Source organism: Monopterus albus, unplaced genomic scaffold (genome assembly GCF_001952655.1).
Source record: "Monopterus albus unplaced genomic scaffold, M_albus_1.0 scaffold70.1, whole genome shotgun sequence".
Lineage (NCBI taxonomy): Eukaryota > Metazoa > Chordata > Actinopteri > Synbranchiformes > Synbranchidae > Monopterus > Monopterus albus.
In genome coordinates, this window is record NW_018127950.1 from 1196949 (window position 1) to 1218626 (window position 21678).

General features: G+C 41.6%; 1 protein-coding gene across 1 annotated transcript; it reads right to left on the minus strand.

Annotated features, from left to right (window-relative positions):
* Positions 1-6: 6 nt before the first annotated feature.
* On the minus strand, positions 7-16119 carry LOC109963165 (neurexophilin-1). The gene is made up of 2 exons (XM_020605490.1): positions 15586-16119; positions 7-2565 (listed from the first exon to the last, which is right to left on the minus strand). The coding sequence occupies exons 1-2, from the start codon at positions 15640-15642 to the stop codon at positions 1792-1794; spliced, it is 831 nt and encodes a 276-aa protein (XP_020461146.1). The 5' UTR covers positions 15643-16119; the 3' UTR covers positions 7-1791.
* Between the last annotated feature and the right edge of the window lie 5559 nt (positions 16120-21678).

Consider the following 21678-nt stretch of genomic DNA (forward strand, 5'->3'; position numbering starts at 1 on the left):
ATGTGCAGATTTATAGGTCTTTTTGCCTCATGACTGTGTTTTCCCTCCTGCTCCTGCACTCCAAGCTCACACAAAGCAGTCAACCATTTACTGTAGGTCTGGCTTTTTTTTTCTACCCCCAGCAGGAAGACAGCTTCATGGTGACTGTTCACTGCTGCATGGGTCCACCTGGGACATCGCTGCACAGTTTCAGCCAAGTATGCACACACACACACACACACACACACACACACACACACAGATCCCTGCTATGAAGCGGTTTAATGACTCTTTACACCTGTCTTGTGACTGTTTGTCGTTAACAAACCAAGAAGTCATTCTGTCCTCATCAGCCGGACAGCGGTAACCTCTCGCATGCAGAATGTCAGGCTAACTAATTCAATGCTCCACTGTACGCTGTTCTCTGCTGATATTGTTTGTGGGAGCAACATGAGATGGGCCAGCCTGTGGCCATTTTTCTTAATGAGCAGTTAACTCTGGGCTGAGCTTTGCCTGCTGGCTCCACACAAAAACAATTCCCATGAACGCCCTCTTATCCTCTTACACCACTGACTTGATTTTTAGAAATACATTTCACCCTCTCGATGAAACCTTAATTAGTTCTACAGGAGATTAAATTATATGTAATTATTATGATAATATTTTCATTTATTCAAGATAAAAGGCTGACTTTAGTGAACACAGTATTTGTCGGGAGAGAGCAATCTCTCTCACACAGTCAAAGTTATCAAGGCGTGAAATCGGGAATCCTGACGGCAACAAAATGTAATCTTTTTCATACTGAAGGGACAATAGAAGGAGCTGCACACTCTCCTTCCCCACTTTAATTAAAAGAGCTCACTGAATCTCTCCCTCTCTTAGTCCCACACCTCTCTCTCTTAAGTGTGGAGGACCAATTCTATCACTATGCAGAATCTAGTTATTTCCTTTGCGCTGAACTTGTCTTAAGCCCTGAACCGGAATCTTTGTTGAAATTGCTTTTTCTTGCAAATTTTATTTCCACCCCTACCCCCCTTTTCACCGAAATGAATGCAAAAGTGCCACGGTGGAATGATTACATGTGAAAATGTGGACACGGTGTGAGAAACTAAGTAAGAGTAAGGAGCTATTAGCACTATTCAGGGATTAGCTTGTGTTCACATACAAAAGATGCCCTTAAGTGTAACCAGAACGGTCCTGTGGTTACTCTTTACATTCATTTGCTTTTTGTGAGGGGAAAAACAATGCTTTGTGTTCCCTCTGGTTAAGTTTTAATTTATGTTTGTTTAAGCCTTTATTGTGTGCAATGTTAAACACGGGTGTTTGTAATAAAGTGTGAATTTTTGTACAGCTCTCCAGTGAATCATATCACAGCATTTAAATGTGCACTTTCACTGAAAATACCACCTTGTGACTTTGCAAAAGAGCAGTATTGTAAAGGCTGATTAAAAGGACATTCAGACAACATTCACACATAACTTAATGAAAGAGAGAAATAGCTGGCGAGAAGTTGGCATTTAGAAACAGAATTGAGGTAAGAATGTGTGATTACTACCAGTCCAGTTAATGAATGCTGCATTTAAGCATTCCCAATGCCTCATTATCTGCATACTATAGTCTCTGTTTTGCATATATATTTTTACATCTTACAATAGTCAGGCTACAGAGAGGGTTTTTTTTAAGGTGTCTTGCTGCCACAGTGGCATTAAGGACGATTCATAGCCCTGGTTTCCTCCTCCTCATGTGTTGCAGTCAGTCCTACTCACCACCCTTTTCCTCTCCCCTCCCACCTCTCCTCCCCCTACAAGCCTTCTAGCCCGAGGGCAGGTAGGGCATCTCGTTATGGTAGTTGTAGTCCGGGCAAACCTTCTGCACCAGACGGTAGTCCGTACTGTAGAAAGAAATGTAGATACAGATGACCTTGAAAGGTTTGGAGCAAATCCAGGACACATGGCTCTGAATCTGCTCCTGGAAGCAGGTCTTGGATGGGTCATAGTTGCACAGCGAGGTGCGCTTGCTCCGATCCACCTTCTCATAGTCCACGCGGCAGTTGAAGATTTTGGAGTCCTTGGGGTAGACCACGCTTTGGCGCTCCAGGTCAAACTCCACCGCCTTGACAGGAGGCACTAGGCTGACTGAGATGTTGCCCTGGCCTGTGGAGTTGTGGCGGAAGTAGACGCTGAATGTGCCATTACCATGATCCACAATCTTGCCAGTAATCAGCAGGTTAAGCCGCACCGTCTTGATATTGGAATAGAAGTCTCCCCAGCCAAACATCTTCTTGAATTTGCCGGTCTTAACGATGGGCCACCGTTTGACCCTAGAGCTGGAGGCATCGGGTTTGAGCAGGTCGCTGCCCAACATCTCCCAGAACTCCTGTTTAGAAAACTCCTGCTTAGAGAAAGGGACAGGGGAGCGGTAGGGCAGTTCCAGAGAGGAGGCATTAGCAGCTCTGCTCTTACTGTGAAGCATCCAGCGACTCAGGGGTGAAAGGGAAGCCTGCCCACTCAGTAAGCCCACCGTCTTGGAGGACTCATCTGAAGAGCTCTTGGGGCTGGAAGAGTCCTCTTCTTGACCCAGGGCCACCTGGAAAGAGAGGGGTGGAGGTGGGGATCGAAGAAGAACACAAAGAAAGCAGGTGGTCATTAGCAAGGTAGAAAGAAATTTGGACAGAAAACAAATTAAAGGTGTAATCGATACTTAATTTGCTGTTCATACCTCCAGTGGTAGTAGCCATGGCATTCTATCAATATTATGGAGCCTATATAAATAAATGGTTGAAATTTTGCAGGTGTTGCTATTATTACATTCCTTTGTTTTCCTCAGCAGCGAGAGCAAATCCTCCTTTATGTCTAGTTTTCTCAGAGCTGATGTAATTCCCTATAGCTTATAAGCTCACTAGTAATGGGCTCATATGCCTCCTTTGGGGTGCTGGTGAGGCCGATCAAAAAACAGATTCAAACAAAAAATCCCCACCAAAACTGAATTCACATAAAGTGTGTTACTGCGGTCCAGGGCAGTTTAATCAATATTTGTGAGAGTGGACAATTTTCGACAAAGGCTGTAATCCTGTAACCCAATAAAGCTGTGTCATTAAAAATGCTTTCTAGAATTGTTTCTCTGACAACAGAGGTTGGAGGTTGATTTATGCACTTACAAAGTGTCTGGATGCACCAAAGGAAAGCGAGAGCCGCACTAACATGAATAAGACACTCATTTCTACACCGCAAAAACTTCATCCAAGGTGATATCTTAATATTTCCCTCTCATACAGTTTCATTTTCACCGGAACTATGTTATAAAAGGTCACTTGAAGATCACTGGAGAGAAACTGTTCTTAAACGAACAAACTTGCATTGGAAAGTAGGCTGAGCTGTGTTTTTTTGTTTTAAAGAGAGCTTTTTGCTCCTTAAGCACTACAGTGAGAGTTTGAGTACAGGAGAAACTATTACTGCCTCGAAAAATCTGGTCCAAGGATCAAAGTGTTTGAGGAAGAGGAGGTGGGCAAGGAGAGGGCACTGGGGCTGCTGAAGAATAAAGTGTAATGTTCAATTAAGACTTCCAGTGTTTTAATTAAAGGCAAAAAAAAAAAATCTGTATCGCACACACACGCAAGCTGTCAGATGTTAACATTAACTGAGGGGAGGGGCGGAGGAGTAAGGGAGATAAGATAATGCTGCTGTGCTCAGCAGTAGCTTTGTGAGGAGTGTGTGAATGTGAGAGCAAAGTAATGAGTAATTATTCAATGGCAATGATCTATTAACAGGTAGCTTCTGTGTAATGTAGCATGGACGTATCCGGCATTATTATGTCATCTGGATTTGGCAGTGCAGAACGCACACAGCGTCTGTGAATTCTGACATCTGGTAAATGTGAACAATAAGTGATGCAAATGTGAGCGGTGCTGTATGTTCATGTGTGTGTGTGTGTGTGTTCCACACAGAGAGATTTTACAGTGATGCATAATGCATGCATCCCTGTCTATGCTCTGATCCATCTACTGTCTTGACTGCCAAGGCTTCCTTATATTGGCTTAGCTAGGATTATTAAGTCTGGCTCATTTTTATTCCATTTCATGCAGTTTTTTCAAGCTCAGTCAGATTTGTTCACTTGCACCGCAGTCAGTCAGCAATATTGATTTTCTGTCTCTCTAAAAATGTATTTCCTTTCATAACAACATGCATTTCGACTGCCTTGTGAAGATTCCCACTGATGCGGTTGTGGTCTGATGATTGAACTCAAATGAGAAGACTCCTTTCTTTCCTTAATCTGGCCTTATTCCCACGGGGGTGTTGGGACAGACGCCTGCTCCTCTAGTTACCTGTCTGCTGCTACACAACACTGCCGCTCAGATCCTTCAGGCTCCCCACAGAGGCTGATAACAGTCCAGTCATGAACTCCTTTCTCCTGAGTCAGATCGTTCTGATGGCTTCTTTGAGAATCCCAAGCTCATTATTAATGAACAAAAATATGGAAGAGTCAGAAGACATTGATTTTAATCTTTTCAAATGTATCTTTTGTTTCAGGAGAGGGAGTTGAGACCAGTCAGGACGACTTTGATGGCAAATACTGTACAACATCCCCCACAGTTACTATCGAATGACTAGTTTGTGTGTGATTTCTATTCTTCGTCGAGTCAGTGGTTGCTGGGCACACAGGGTCGCACGCTGCCTGCATCCCCAGATGGTATTTGAGAGCCCTTGTGGTGTCCTACAAAAAGGCCCTTTACGGTTCTTGAAAAACATGCCACTCTTTATTCCTGTGACACTACCCCTTGTTTTTATGATTGTGATAATTTTGCAGGCATTGGCACTTGTCTAGAGTGACTCTTAGATGGCACCAGTGCTGAGCAAAAACATACTGCAGTTTGCTTTGTTGTAGCTTACATGTTGAGCAAGGCATCCTCCCTCTCTTGCACAGTCTTCATTAGAGGCCAGGCTGCAGGAGGAGAAATGAAGTGAACCTTGTGCTATTGTTAAACAGAAGCTTTAAGTGTCTGGCACCACTGGAGGTGTCAGATTCAGTGTGAAGCATCACTGTCAAAGACAAATATTAGAATGAGCTTTATACAGCTCTGAAAAAGAGGAGCCAAACCTGTAATGATTACTGTAGTGTAAGAGAACACACACTGTGCAGTTGCCCAAAGCACCACGATGCCTGTAAATACCATTGTGGTTTAACTTTTGCAGGTAAATGTTCTCACAGTTGGCCTGTAGTGTGGATTTTTACCTGCCTTCAAACAATAGGTGGTCTGGTGAAAGATGCATTTCTAAGGTCACTGAGGTCACACATTATACAGCAGCACATAACACATTTTTATTATTAAATATAATAACAAGCACTGCTTCTCTGCTCAGTTCTGAAAAACTGCATACTGCTACAACTCTCTTGTGACGCTGCATTTAACTAGCAGAGTATATGAGGTGTAAGATTTAACTATCAGCATACTCCCAGCTTTGACTTTATGCAAGGTAAGCACGTTGAAATGGTGTAAAGTAACCCAGGAGCTCACTGTTGTCTTTACAGTGCCAAAAGAGTACTGCATTGCTTCACTCTGCTTGGAATGTTTTCACATTTTAGCATGTACACCCTGACATTGCTTCGTTAATATACTAATGTTGTCTGCTCATAATAGCAAAATTGTTTTCATGTTTAAAATACAATCTAAGGAGTAATCCATTGATGAGGCACCACAGATAATACAAATATCTACAGTATTAGTATTATATCTACAGTAGCATTAAAGAGGTGTTTTCATAAGCTGGGAAAATGCAGCAGAGATTTCCAGGTTGCAGGTGTAATGTCAAAGGTTTCATGTTCACTCATACTAACATATGCACGTCAATAGTCATAATACAGTGAAATGTTCAGAAAGGCTGGAGCAAGTTTCTTTCAGATAAGTTTGTGTCGTCTCATGAAGCTTGCCAAGATGTATCCCAGCTTTAAATACTGTAGGCAAAGTGTGGGCGCTAGGCAATCAGGCCTTAGTGAGGGGGTGGAGGTGCAGGGTGATTTTGTCATTTGTCATGTGCGCTAAGTGAGTCAGTGAAACGGCTGGAGAGGATGGGAGGTGGCTGCAGTCTCTGTCGCTGTGGTAATTGTGAGTCATTCAGCCTCAGTGAGCACAGGCCGCAGGCCTCTCTCCCAGCAGGGAGTGTGGCGAGAGGAGAGATCCTCACAAGCCTGCCAGCTCCGCAGGCAATAATCAGCCTGTTACAGCGACAGGTACGCCGTTTTAACCCCTTCCTCCTGCTGACAGAAGCAGCGTATTGCCATAATGTAGCACTGAGATCAGGGAGTTACCTAACTGATTTCTGTGCCACAACTCCAACAGAAGCAATGTGTCAGGCCATGTGTTGTTGTCTGAATATTAAACTTACACTTGAGTTTAGACATTCAGACTGGGGTTTCTGAAAATTAATAAATGACAGTGTTGTAATTTTTCTAGCATCATTTTGGTTACAGCTTCTCCAGTGCACGTCTTGGATTCCTTTGGTTGGTTGAATAAAACAAGGTATTTGAAAACATTAGAATTTTCATTATAAAAATTATAGATCAAACGATTCATTTCTAAAGTCGGCTATAATGAATATTATGAACATTTGTATAAAAAAAGTATATGAAACTCTATGGCGTGTTTTAACATCTTCAAGCTCCTTTTGTAATTTTCCTGCTTTGGTTCATGCTTGCCAGTCTGAAAACCCACTGTTCACTTCCTGCCCAGCACCAAACAGCAAACAGACAAAGTTAGCAACTAGATGGTGAACATGATGGAGCATTTAGCAGCTAAAGCGTCAGATACTTTCTTCAGAAACAGAATGATTGTTGGATCCATCTGGTGGCAAGAAACACAGTTCCACATAAATCCTTATGTTGCTTAGTATCTGCTGGATGTAAATTACTGGCTAGGAAATACGCCATATCAACGTAGACTGTGAGACAGAGGTCAGTGTGTTATCTTCACATCTTATTTCTGTTGCCTTCAAGTGGCCGAAATATCTGTTACCTCAGGTTTAAGTAACAGAGAAAATAAGAAGCAGAGCAACTCCTAAAAAAAGAAAAACTGTTCATTGCAGCCTTATCTGGTACTCTGGTGCAGGGACAAGGTTTTATACATTTAACTTTTTAATTAATGCTACATTTTTACTAGGATAAATATATCCCATTAGGCACCAATTTGGACATTTGCAGGTGAAAATATGTTGAGAAATCTTGGTTAAAACGCAAGTAAATTTGGTACAAAAGCGGCCATTTTAGATGCCTAAATTACATGTAAATATTTCTACAACATTTCAGTGACAATGTTTTAGAATCTATTTCACTCTGAAAGTCAAACAAGTCCTAGTCATTTAAGTATCAAATGTTTTGACCTGTAAATCACCCAAGAAATCCTTCCTGGTATGTGTATGTATGAACCTTTTGAATCTGCCTGTTGCACAACCCAGCAGGGCTGAAAGCATGTACTTGTCTTAAGGAGGTGACAAGTTCAATAGGCATTCGATTTCCTTCTAGCTGCTGAGAATCTTCGTCTCTAATATGACATCAATTTTTAATTAAAGACCCAGGCAGCTCAGATTTTTTTAAGTGCTAGTCAATGCTTTATTCTTTTTTTCTGTCGTCTCTAGATCTAATATGTTCACTACAGGAGACTGTTACATGATTAAAGTCTGAAAATGGCTGTGCCCTTGTAACTAATTATTCTGCTGGCTAGTTTAGAATCAAGAAGAGGTAAAGAAAAGAAAGGTAATTTCACGAGAAACAAGCTATTTGACTCCTAATGAATAATTTACTTCTCGGGGGTCACTGGAGCTTAAATCTGCAGCGCATGAACAAACTCACTACATTGAATCTGTTTGTTTAATCCTCTTTCCTGGGCTAAAGTATTCTTTCTTTCTGCATCCTCCGCCCCTTTTTCCAACTCTTTTTGGACAGGTTCACTTTGTGGCCTCAGTGGACACAGGGCTCATTTTGTATGCTCTGAGAGAAGCCGGGCTCTGAATTGGCTATCAGATTTTTACATTATAAGATATCGACAAGTTTGCAGCACAAGGAGGGTGGAGAGGGGCGACAGGGTACGATTTCTCCCCAGTTTCTCCCCAAGGAGCGAGGAGCAAAGCTCAAACTGATGGGATGGGCATGATTAAAGCTGCTGCTACAGTATTCACACCTGTCTTGTAAAAGCTGGACAGACTCTACAATCGTCTCCTGAAAGCCCAGGTATAAAACCCTTCAACTGATTGCTAGTTTATCAGGGGCCACTATCTGACTGAATGCTTCAAACTTCCTGATGGGATTCTGAACACCTGTCCAGGAGCTTAAAAGCACAAATATCTTAAAATAGCCTGCTTAAATCCCCAGCAAAAATGAGCAAATGAATAAAGCTTTGTTGTTCATTAATGTGCTGTTGAGCAAGACACATTACAGTGAAGGTGCTAAGTGGTCAGACAGTGGTTTAATTGTGCAGTTCCCATCTGAGAATGTGTGTAACTGTGTGAATAGGCTCTGTTCACACGTACAGTACGGTGGCACTAAAAGGCAGTGAATCTTGGGCTCCGGACATGAATCGACTGCTCTAAATACAGCTGTGGATGCACTGTGAATACTCTGAGCTACTTCAGTTACATTCTGAGTTGGGCCAGATGTGTCCGTATTTGTATGGTGAACACGAATTGCTTTGAAGCTCTGTCTTTGAAGCTTTTGCAGGTTGCAGGCACAGACTAGAAACCATTCAAAATACGACTTATTTTCATATGCCAAACAGCAACATACCAAACTGCTTAACTAGCGGGAGTCAAACTTTTTTTCTCCCTAGCAGCAGTCTTTAATAGATCAAACCAAATGTGGGCAGGGAAGTGAAATTTGATCTCAAGTGCTTACTTGTAAGACATTTGACACACATCCTGGCAACAGGTGTGAACTGCAGTGCGTCTGAACTAAATTAGTCACAGTGTGAAAATGTCACCAGAGAATTGCCATTGTTCAGACTCTTAAAACAATCTAATGTATGTGTCAACTGACAAGTGACCTCTAGGACTCGGGTAAATAATAACAAACCTCTCCAGAAAAATGAAAGTATTTGTTCAAAATGACGTTTGTTACCTTTCAGTAGCAGAGAGGGATCCTGTGTGCTGATGTTACCCTGCTACAAAAAGGAACTTGGGTTTGGACATACAAAGAAAACTGTGGTCCATTTCCCACCAACAATTAATGTTGGTTTATTTTAAACATAAAAGCAACCTTTAACTTGCAGACGCAGCAGTTGAGAAAATGCTTGAAACAGTCACCTTTTAATGAGCTGACAAAAAAAATGTATTTGATGCTTTAGGCAAACCTTTGGCAAAAGAAAACACCACAGCTCTCAACAGGGTTACAATGAAGTGGGGCATGGGTAAGTGCATGACTGCCCAAACCAATGTTTCCTGGAGCAATACAGTAATTGCTAGTCATTGCTGGTCTATATTCTACACCAATACATGTTGAATTCAGTTGAAAAATCCCTTTGCTCTTATCCATTTCTTGTACTTGAAATGTTCTCCTTTGGAGCTTCCTGATCCCTGTGTCGATGCACCGCTTTAATTGGAAACCCCCTTAAAAGACCCTCAGTGGGCCTTGTCTGGACATGTGTGCCACTCTGACCCTGAAAATCACTGTACCGTCACTGGGCGGCACACTGGTAAACTGCACACAGGATGTTCATTCACGCAGAACAGGCTGTTTGCAGGATTGAGAAAATAAATGGGCTCTTGCTACCTGGTCTTATTCTGGTGTGGTATCCAGTGACTCCCATGATGAGATCACTATCAATCTTAGAGCCTGCAGCATCAGAAAAGTAGCGGTTTGCGTCAGCGGTAAACTGTGTTGACAGCCTGGTGTTCCCGCTTCAAATAAAACCACATCCCCTGGTCCCACATCGCCATTTCTAATATTGTTTGGATGTCTACACATCTTGAAACAATGAAAATTTCAATCTATATTGACACTTTCTATAACAGTTTGCATTTTCACAGTGCAGTTAAACAACTTCACTATTGTCAGTTCCAGCAGAAGCTCTGAAATTAAAATGTCTGTTATGGATTTTTCCATCCCTAGTTATTCCTCTGTGTGAAAGTCAAGTGCATCTTTATCTAGATCCCCTGGGAGTTACACCCACTCATTCTACCCAAGGCTACGAGTCATTTTTCTTTAAGCTCTGCAATGTAATCCACTGAACCAGCAGACAAACCTACAGATATTCTTCGAGGGTCGCTCTGTCTCCCCTGCAGTCTCCCAGAGAGCAACGTTACAATAAATTGTGCTGGTTTTGAGCAGACAGCGTGCTCTGTCTTAGGACAGCTTGGTGCTTCACTGTGAAGGGCTGTCAGTGTGTCAGGGAGCATGTTTCCTTTCTGTCTGTCTTGCTCAGGTTCTTCCCTGCCTGTCTGTGCTGTGGGGCTGCTGGGAGCCTGAGAGGGGAGGGGAGGGAAGGGTCCTCTGCTGGGTTCCTCAGCAGGCGGTCAGGGGGATAAGAGGTGCATCTCTGGGGTCATTCACACTGTGATTGTGCATAACTCAAGCTGTTTTACACCACAGACAGAAAGCCACAGAGGCTGTATGGCAGAAACCCTGCTCATCCACTGCTTCATGCTTATGTATATATATATATATATATGTGTGTGTGTGTGTGTGTGTGTGTGTGTATATATATATTGCTTTCATCATTACTTAGTGTTTTGTTATTTATATATGAGCTATATAAAAATAGAAGATAATGAAAAAAATCCAGATCAAAATGGCTAAAATTGTACAAGATGTGCTGGCAAATTCAAAAAAAGCCAAGATGCCAAATGTGACTTCCCTTCAAAAGAACACATTTAAGGAGTACAAAACAATCTTGCAATTATTTTTGCAAACAAGCTGTTAAATGTAGATTCACAATAAAAAGGTTATTAGCAGCTGATAATATAAATGCTCTGAGAAACTTTACAAAATTAGTGAGAATTATTCAGTCTAAATCTGGTATTTTTGAAATGATAATGTAGAAACTGAGCACTACAGTTGGTGGAATCCAAAACTATTGACAGCTACAGAACTTGTAAAATGTTTACTAGTGACTATTTTCATTATCAATTAACTGATGGAATCATTTACCACTGATTCTATCAAATTCTAACAAATGTTCATACATTATCAGTTTTTGCTCGCCCAGTATCACTACTCGCATGAATCAGGCTGAAGAAGAACATTATCTACCTATCAAAGCAATTAAGACACTTGGTTTGCCAAATAAAATTATCCCAAATTAAAGTTTATTCAACTTAATTTAAATAGCTTACTTAGCTAATTTAGTTCATATCTCAAGTTCGATTAGTTTGACAGACGGGGATCGGACTCCTACACAAAAAGGGGATGTTCATATTCTTGTGCTACTGACAATGAAGATGCCACATCCTGCTATGTGTTCCTCTGAAGTCGCCCCCTTCTGATCCTTCTGCTCCCACAGGGCAGGACGTTAAACCGTTTCTGTCTGTTTCCTCTGTGGATATGTCCCTTATGATAGAGACTGGACAATTATGAATGAGATGTGTGTTTCTGGTGCCTGTGTGGGATGAGAGGAGTAGAGTAGAGGCTTATGAGCTCTGGCATGCAGATTGCAACCAGGCTAGCAAAAAGGAAGACTCAACGAAGACAAAAGAAAAGGAAAAGAAAAGAAAAATTGGTATTCACCTGCTGCTGTCTCACATTTGCCTCTGTATGGTTGAATATATGCTGTGTGATACAGCCAGATTTTTCTATTTGTCTCCTCAGGATTATGGTGGTATTTCTGCTTAGCTGGGGATGTAGCAGGACAGACAAGGCCAGCAACCCTACGAGGAGGATAGGTGTCTAAACATGACTCTAAGAGAGGACTCTGATGTGGTTAGAATTAGCACCAGACAGCCTCTGCTTTTTAACCTCACACATAAATCTCCACGCTTGCATAGCATGTATTTGTGTATTGTTGTACCATGCTGTCTTGAAATGTTCCAGGCAAACTGCAGGCAGTTTTGCTTAGATATGATGCCTTTTGTTGTCTCTGGAGTTTATTGCTTTGTAAGGATCCTAGTGTGTCTTCTATGGCATGCAACCCAGTCACAAACCCTCCTTTGTTATGAAAAGGATTAGGGCTTTGTGAAGCTTCCAGTGTAAGAGCATAATTAGCTTTTAATTGACGTGCCATTTTAAATAAGTACGTGTTCTTTTGCTGATGGCAAAGTCAAATGGAGGTTGGCAATAAGTTTGGAAATGGAAAACATACTTTAGCGGCACAAAATCCTATTTTGTCAACATGAAGTCATACAAGTGTTGTGTTTTCTTTATATTTTAAAATTACCTACATGCACAGAAAACCATGGCACGTAAATCTTGGAATATGCATGAATGTCTTCACTGAGATTTGTTCTGTGTTCGGCTACAGAGGTGAAATTCACTCATCAAGCACAATGGCCAGTGTCTGCATCTGTACTGAAAGCAATCAGAGGGAGTATAAGGAGGTCCTGTCTCTCATTGCCACAGAAAGGCTACTTGAGGCTCATCACTTTCATACAAGAAAAATCTTGTATGAAAGAGCAACTCTGAGCTCTATGTGAGCATGTACAAAGAGCTGTGCTCCTGTATTCCCACCTATCTTTATCACACGACAGTTTCAGCACATGCAAGGTGAGGATTCCTTATTAAGTAAGCTTGTCTGCAGCTGTGCACATGCATTACAGTGCAGACATTTATGTTTATCATTGTTAAGAGCTGAGTAAGTAAAACTGGAATTAACTTTAAAATATTTTACCTATTCAAAATAACTTCAGACGTGTTGATTGAGACTACATGTAAAATCTTATTTTCATGAAAAGTGAAATGATCTTGAAAGATTTGCAGGGTGAACTCAGTTCACCTTGCATCTGCTGCATCTGTGTGGTTTAGCATAGTGATGAATATGCTCTGTGGCTTTCGCATATAGAGCTGAAATGACCAGTTAATCCACTGTGATAATCAATTAGTCTTTATTTTTCAAGCAAAGATGCCAAACATTCTATGGTTCTAGTTTTTTAAATGTGACACTTGGCTGCTTTCCTTATCTTCCATTACAGTAGACTGAATATCTTTAGGTTGGTCAAATAAAAAAAGCAATTTATATCGCATTAGGTTTGAATGCCAATGAGCATTTTTCACTCTTTTTTAATGTTTTATACACAAAACGATACATCAATTAATTGAGAAAATCGAAAGGAGATTCACTGAAAATAACCAACAACCGCTAACCACAAGGGCTGTAAAAGGATAGGAACCTATCCTTCCAAATATTCCACAGCTTATTCTCTTCATAAATGCACATTAGTCATTTATGAAACGAACCCAGTCAGCTGAAAGTCGCTTTGAGTCAAAAATGAAGAATAACTCCAGCCGCTGCCAAAAACAAACATAATTTCTCAAGCAGTCAATTATACAACTCAGATGGTTTATATTATTCATAACCCTCCATTCAAATTCAGAGAATAATTAACATTCAAAACACATCATTTGTCACACAAACAACAACCAGAGTGGCACCTTGTGTTAACAGTTGTCTATAGTCGCTGCCATTTGCAAAACGTCCCTCGAGACCTAAACCCTCTCTGAGAATTGTGGCGCTATTACAACAAAGAATCATCCTAATTGAATTTTTAATACATAATAGGCTTATACGATTATTAATTATGGCTTTGTTGCATAATAAAAAATTACTTTATTTATTAATTGCTCCATAATTTATCATTGTCATGTGGCTAATGAATTACCCAAGGTCTCCCGCTGTGGGGTGTCATGTACGTTTTTCATAGATACATGGTCTGGGGGTTGGGGGGGGTTCAGTTAACTACATTATCATTAGCCACAGACCTTCTGGGTTACAATAGGCTGTAGCCCTGCAGCTCACAAAATGCCAAGAACCAAGACAACACTGAAGTGAGTGTTAAGCCTATTATCCCACACTCTTGTATCTAGTTATACAGCAGCTGAAAAGGCACTCATCCCCCATGTTTTAAATCAGCATGTGGTCTCTTCTTTCTCAGTGCTGAAACAGCTCTGTGTGTGTTCACTGGTTTACAACCGCTGTCTATTAGACCTCATATCACCAAGAGGGCCATTACTTTGCTCTGAGCACCTGAATAATACTTTAATATGAAAACCACAAGCTCATACTTGAAGAGGCGCCGACACAAACAGATGCATCTAACAGCCTCTGAGCCTCACTTGAATATTTCCACTGCACTTTTGTTTTTTGAAGCTTGCTCATTTCCTGGGCCCTGCGCTCAGCCCAGGGGTTTCCGAGCACAAGGATGTTTTCAAATTTCCTCATGTGAATCGAGAGCTGATTTCTCATTAAAGACTGCTTTTTAATAAGTCTGCCAGTGCACTGTGCATGAAAGGGAAGTGGGAGATCCAGTTTGACTGCGAGGTTATATAATGTTGGAAGCCTTCATTGACACTAAAGAAACAATTCATGTTTATTCATCTGGTGTTATATGTCAGTGGGGGTTCTAAGGAGAGTATTATAGTTTAGTGGAGGTAAAATAGACACTGGAAATGTTTATATCACCTTATTTAATATTGGTTAGCTCTGTTAGAGAACAGAGTGTGGTTATTCTGAAGAAAGGTGCACCTCCTCTCACAGCACTAAATTTGGTCTTTATTCATGTATGACATTGGTGAGTGCTCACAATAAGGACTTCCACAGTAGGACTGCACACATTGGAACCACATGGTCATCACCTACAACCTTGTAGTGTTAAGTGTTTGTAGCAAATGACTGTCATAATGGAATAAATGTGTGGTGTGTACATGTCTTTGCTTCGAGCCAGATGTGTGCACTATTGGACAGTAAACCCACTTTTGTCAGCTTGTCAGACACAAGCTTTGTCGAATTATAGGTTACATAGCAAACTGGTGAGTGCTTGTAAATGATTTCCAAAATGTCTTTTGCCTCTTTCAAGCTTTAATAGATGAGGGTTACATCTGCCTGTAGTTTAATTGATTCATGACAGGTGTGTGATTACTGAAGTGATTTTTTTCCGTTTCATGCGGTTACATACGTGTTTTGATATGTTAAACAGACTAAGGTCTAGCTCCAAATACGCACAGAGTAAAGAGAAGTGGTGATAGCCGTGGGCGCGCTTAGAAAGCTGCCAACGCGAGTGTCTCCTGGGAATAGTGACAGCGCACCCTCCAGACCTGAGCCGAGCGGGGTCAAACTTAGCGATATTGTTTTAATGGTCTTAAAGTGAGGGCAAATATAACACATACACCAGCTGAAATGCCTCTACAAGCCGCTGACAGAGCACAGCAAGAGGGAACGATCTGTGCATCTCTGTAAGAAGCACAAACGACAGACGTAATTTTACTATCTTGACACGCATCGTTTCGACTGTAAGTCACGCTCCCAAGTGTCTGTCCAGAGAAATTTAGTCTAGTTATAAGTTTGGAAGTTTTACTGCTGCAATGTGCAGACTCCTTGACCTATATTATAAAGCAGGTAGGTGTTACAACGGTGATAGAAGGCTGGAGCAAGACGAATGAAGACTACAGTGCGAGTTTTCCCCACTCCCACTCTTATCTTACCAAACAAGCGGTTCCGTTGAGGAGGAGCAGGATGAAGCCGCGGCTGGGACGCATCATTCGGGCGCGTAAAATCACGGCTCCCCCTCCCCGGTAGCTAAAAACAAAAAGTGAAAAGCTCCCGCACACGGGCTGTTCCTCTTTCAGGAAGATGCTTTTCCTCCGGCAGCGGATATTTCTCTGCTGACGCACGGTCCCATGTCCAAGGCGAGCTGAAGTGTTGCTTCCATGCGCTCTAAAACCACGGGAAACCACTTGGAATACCCTCTTTTTGTGTCTTTTCTTTTTTCACCAATCCCGGGTTTTAGTCAGATTAGTTGTGGTATAAGAAATCCATGGATATAAGGTAGGCTGTTATCATCCACGCACAAGAAAAGAGAGATCCCAGCTCAGGGTGAAATGGGTTGACTGGGAAGTGGGCAGATCATATCTGGTGATCGGCGCCAGTGGAGATCCTGGAGGGATGGAGCTGCACCCTCCTGCAGAAACTGAGCGATGCTGAGACTGGCAAGAGTGAACACACGTTTAAACAATTTCTACTCTCTCCCGCTCTCTCTCTGTGAATGTGCCTCTCCCCCTTTTTTCTCACCACAAATCTCTTTTCTCTCTCTCACCCTTTCTGTTTTCATCCCCCTCCCTCTCCTCTTTTAGCTGTTTCTCTATCCAGCATCTCCCTCCACTTTCTCTGATCCCCCCACTCAGTTCACGATAAATACAATCAAATAAGAAACATTTCAAATAAAGAACCAGTAGCTGAACAACAATCAACATCTGTTCCACTGTGCATGTATTAGAGCCTCTGTCCATCTTCTAATCCCTTACCAACATTTATGACACCAGTTTTCCAACCCACAGCAAAATGCCTCAGTAATCCATAGACAACTTTGTGGGCATTTCTCATCAGCGAGTCTGCCATCACCGTGGGTGGGTGAAAATTATTGACTAGGAAAGATTACATCTGTTTTCACACCGTGCCTGACACAACAGAAAGAACTCCTGTGTCATATGGTAACTGAGGATATTAAGGAAGAGGTTTGCAGCTCCAGGAATTTGTCACAAAGCCTCATCCTCATTCACGCTGTCACATCATGCATGTTACAATCTGATTGTTTGTCCTCCCCACAGGCCAGCCGGTGATCCGGAGCCCCGCTGAAGAGGATCGACGTAAACTGTGAGCACCAATGAACCAATGACCGTCACTTCAGTGGGGTGTGATTAATGCAGACTTTCTCCAATAACACACAGTTCATTAGGAGCAGGTTAATGGACTGAAATACAAGATATCACCACGCAGGTCCCCTGGCTCCCAATGGCTCCATTTCTGCTTAATTAGACTCATAGATGAGCTTAACCCGCTCCGTCCATCTCCCTCTGTCTTTCCATCCCCTCTTCTTTTTCTGCAGCTCTCATCTATCTGACAGGCGGCACAGAAGAAAACCTGGCCTGTAAGTTATCAGGACCTTTTCTATCAGTGTTATTTAGTCTTAGATCCATTTTAAACCTTTTGGTCTGTTGGTTTTTCAGCTCCTCCTAATAATTTATGCGGTGTTATCTGCTTGTGCTGTAAAAGGATTAACTGATCTCAGCTCTGGGGTTAATTGGCTCGACAAGCCTAATGCTGAGGGGACCCGACCCCTGAAGGTGAAAGGTCACAGCTGAAGGGTCACCAGAATAGATGCTGTTGATGCAGCATGGGTGAAACGTCAAAGGGTTTTTCTGTAGGGAAGTCATCAGGGTGACTGCTCTCTTGCACCCATCTCACTGTGTGCACACCTACAGATTCTCTGCTCATTATGATGCAGAAGATGCTGGTGTAAGATGGGAATGAGCTCATCGACTTGGGAGGTTGCTTGATCTTTCTCTCTCTTTCTCTCTCACTCTCTCTCTCTCTCTTTCTTTTTATTAGATTATTTCAGACGCTAAACGTGTCTCTGTATAATTTGAGCCAGCCTCTTCAGTTGCCCAGGGTATCAGGGAGCTCTCTGGGAGAGGAAACAGCAACCTATAAAGGGAGATCCGCTCCCTGGCCCACAATCTGAAGAAACAGCAGCCATAATAAAACGCTTTTTAAAACGGAGCACGTTCATTCATACACACACTTTCACTCCTGCACATAATTATAGGGCCATAACTCCGTCTGTATACTCTCTGGGGAGCAACCAGACACGAGGCTGCTATTTTTTGCTCACTTAAAAAAAGAGCATTTGACACCCTGGATCGACTTATCTTAATGTTGTTTCACAGATGACTCACATCAACATGACAAATAGGAATGTGTGTTTCTGTTTCCCTTTTATTTTGCTGTCCTGCCAGATTCCAACAATTGTGTTCAATCATTGCATTGCTTGACACGTAATCCTATTTCACAGTATAATTCGGTTTGAATGAAAAGCTGCAGGCAACAGACAGCCTGGTGAGATGTCACAGACCCAGACTGCGAGGTTTATACATGAGTGTTGGCTTCCCTCTACTGTCTTTTTGTATGTCTGCACCCTTAGATGGAAATAATGCATGATGGGGTAATTCACCCAAATGTCAAGTAATCATTTCTCATTTATGCCTCGGAGTATTTAGATATATTTGGTTTTATTTGTCTGGGTTTCAAGATATCCGTTTCTCAGATTTCTTCTGAGAAGACAAAGGAATTTAGTTCAGTTCAAGTTTTGGTGCTCACAGCATTGAGTATTTGCAAGTATGGTATGATTAGAAGGGTGCAAGCTGATAAACATGGGTGTAAACAATGTAGATTTACAATACTTCAGATCAGTCAAATCTGCAAATGTTTTATGAGGAAAAAAGTGTATTCAACATGTTTGTTAGAACTCAAGGATACACGCTGTGCTTTCCCGACGGCTGTGACTTAGGATGTAGAGCAGGTTGTCTTCTAATTGGAAAGTTGACGGTTCAATTCCTGGCTTTTCCAGTCAATGTGTAGAAGTGTCCTTGAACAAGTTACTGAGCCCCCAGTTTCTCCCGGTGATATCACTGTGTGTGAATGGGCAAACAGTGCGAAAGCGCTTTGATTGTGCTGCAATGCGTAGAAAAGTGCTATACAAGTATAAGACCATTTAGTGAGAAACAGTGAATGCAGCTTTTGGTTGTTTACAAGCAAACTCCACAGGGCACATTTAAACTACTTACAGTAGAGTTTGAAATGTCAGGCTTACACTTAACTGTCCACAGAAATGTCGCTGTCCATCTGAGGGGCATAATTTCACACAGTGCTGTCCCGTTCCTCGGACAGTGTGGCGTTATCATTCCCTTAAGGGTTGAGGCACAAGAAGGTTCAGTGCTTTGGATTTAATGGGGACATTTTTTTTATTTGCTATGCATTTTTTATACGTTTAACCAGGACAAAAGGCTTTGAGTCACCTTTATTATGTTGAGGTGGCAGCACACATATCAGAGACTACTATCTCTAAACCTGGTAAGAGAAAACCAGAAATGTGTACATAGCACTGGGTAAGTGACAAAATATAATTTGGGTGAACTACTACTACTATTATTACTACTACAGTACTATTGTCATTACCCTTTGTACTGCATCTTTCAGACACAAAATGTAATTTTACATTGCTTTCACATTTAAACCAGCGAATTAAAAAATATGCCAAACCAGCATCATCTCACCAATGAATAAACCTAGATGCCATGAATTCCTCATTTCCTTTTTCAGTGGCATTTTTTTTCATGTTGAAGATTTCTATTTCAAAACTGATCTCACGGTGTTGTGTGTATCACAGAGTAGCTTTTTGAACGGCAAGTGCTGCATGTATCCAGATGTGACTGAGGAGTGAGCAGTAACTGTGAGCACCTGCAGCCACTAGGGAGCGCTGTAATCCAAGGAAAACCCCTGTGAGGCAAGGGACACCTCAGGCTCTGTTCAGACTACATGTGCATACAGTAGATATCAGTAGCCATCCATCAAGCGTGGTAGACTGTTGTCTGACATCATGAACGAGGTGTTGTGTCCATGTTTGTTCACTGCAACAGTTTCCTCTATTGCAAGGAGCACAATAGCTGAAAGCAATGTGTCCATTTCTGGCTGATGTTTCTGATTTAGGACATAGAGACAGTATCACACTTTATCTGCTGCACATCTGGGTACCTTGGATCATTGTGACTCAATCTGATGTATCAGCTGTGTGCTGAAAGAACAAAATATGATGTTAACAGCAGGAAGGAAGACATTTACTGTAAAGAAATTTGAGATTAACTACAGCAGTTACTTTCTTCGTCTATTGCCCAGCTTTTCCCCTTCCCCAGTCTTAAACTTTAATCTTTAGAAATATAAATATATGAGGCACTTAGAGCTAACAATGGACTGACTGAATCTCCATAAACTGCTCTGTGACAGTGCATTCAGTCATCGTGTCCTCTGTTAATCAACATTTTTCTCGAGAGGGGGCAGAGTAAGAGAACAGGTTTGGAGGGAAGTAGGAGTGATAGATGCTGGCACTAGAAATACAGGGGATCGAGGGACGAAGAGGTTTAGATGTGGGTTGAAGGATGAAAAAATTCTGCATGGATGGAGGATAATCAAATCTCCAGCTCTGGGGAGGTCTACGCATTCAGGATCCATTATCCCTCACAGATCCCCCTTTTCTTAGTGTTTCATTTCCTCCTTTTTTGTTGTTAAAAAAGAAAAGGAAGTCCATAGTTCATTTATTGGACTTGATCTTTTCTTATCAACTATTTAATCATTATGTTTTCAGTGTGGCTTCTGTCTTTTAATACCTGTGTATATTTTATCGCTCTCATTTCCTTTAGATCTCATGTAAATCTTAAGTGCACCAGAGAGGGTTTACTGAGATGAAAGAGGGAAGGGATACACATTTGGGGCTAGTCAGTTTATAATTTCCCTTCTTTTTTTCTCACTGAAGAGCTGTGGATTACTTCCAGACCTTGTCGAGGAGACTCCAACACGGAGGCTGGTTCCATCCAAATGCTCCTCCAAATCTTTTTTGCTACACTCGTGGTGTGGCTGTGTGATTGTTGGCTGGTTTGTTGGTCCAACACTTCGTTCCAGAGTAAAATATCTTGATAATTGGCGGATAGGCTGTTTTTGGCACAAACATTCATAGACCCCAGAGAACAAATGCTTTCGGCCTTTGCTTTTCATTTACATCAGCTTCACAAACATGTTGCTACTTATCCAACACGTAAGTTAATGAAATGACGCTTTTAACAAAAAATGCTATGTGTTTCGTATCAAACATCAGCATTTAAATATCCGATAGCTGTCAACACATGTAAATGTTAGTATGCCAGCTATATGGGTTGCTAAATTTCCACTAGCCACTAACATTGCTATCTACATTGAGTCCTGTTTTCTTTATATTTTGTGTCAAAGTACAAATTTATTTTCATTACTCTTTGTTTGTTTGCAGTGTTTTCTGATAGTTAAGCTAAATTATAGTTGTCTTTCCTTCAATCATGAGAAACTGACAGAAAAGAAAGTATTAAGAGTTCCATGTCCCTCTGTAGGCTGAGAAAATTGCTGAAACTTTTAAAGGTCACAAAATTCTTTCAAAACCCACTGGACACTGCTTTGTCATCAGAACTAAAACCAATTTGTTGCACAAGGTTTTTTACCAAATACTGTTTCAGTATAACTGCATGACAAGTTTTCACTGCAGAGTGGCAGTTCTTGTTATGTGCTATGAAAGAAAATCAAAATGGCAGGGAGATAGTTTTAATTAAAGGAGACAGTACAGTAGGCCTGCACTTATGCTGGATGATACCTGATATCTATAATAACTATTTTCACATTGTCAGACAGAATAAATCGTCACATGCTGACCTTTCCGCTGCTCATTTTTGGATCCAGGCATGTCTGTAAGTCTTAGTGACTCAGTGCCGCATTGCTGTTTGTTTGGGTTTTGGCAGCATGGGGGGGATTCAGTTTTAACACCAATGAATTTGAGCTCTGGCACCTTCCCTTTGTCCCCCTTTTAACCCCAGACTAATACTTAAAATAAACATCTCAGGAAGCCCAGAGAGCCAGCTTAGGATTTCCCACTGAGAGGCATCGGTCAAACTCGCTCTGGTGTCTACTGAATGACACGGTTTAAACCAGTCTGACTTTTTATATAA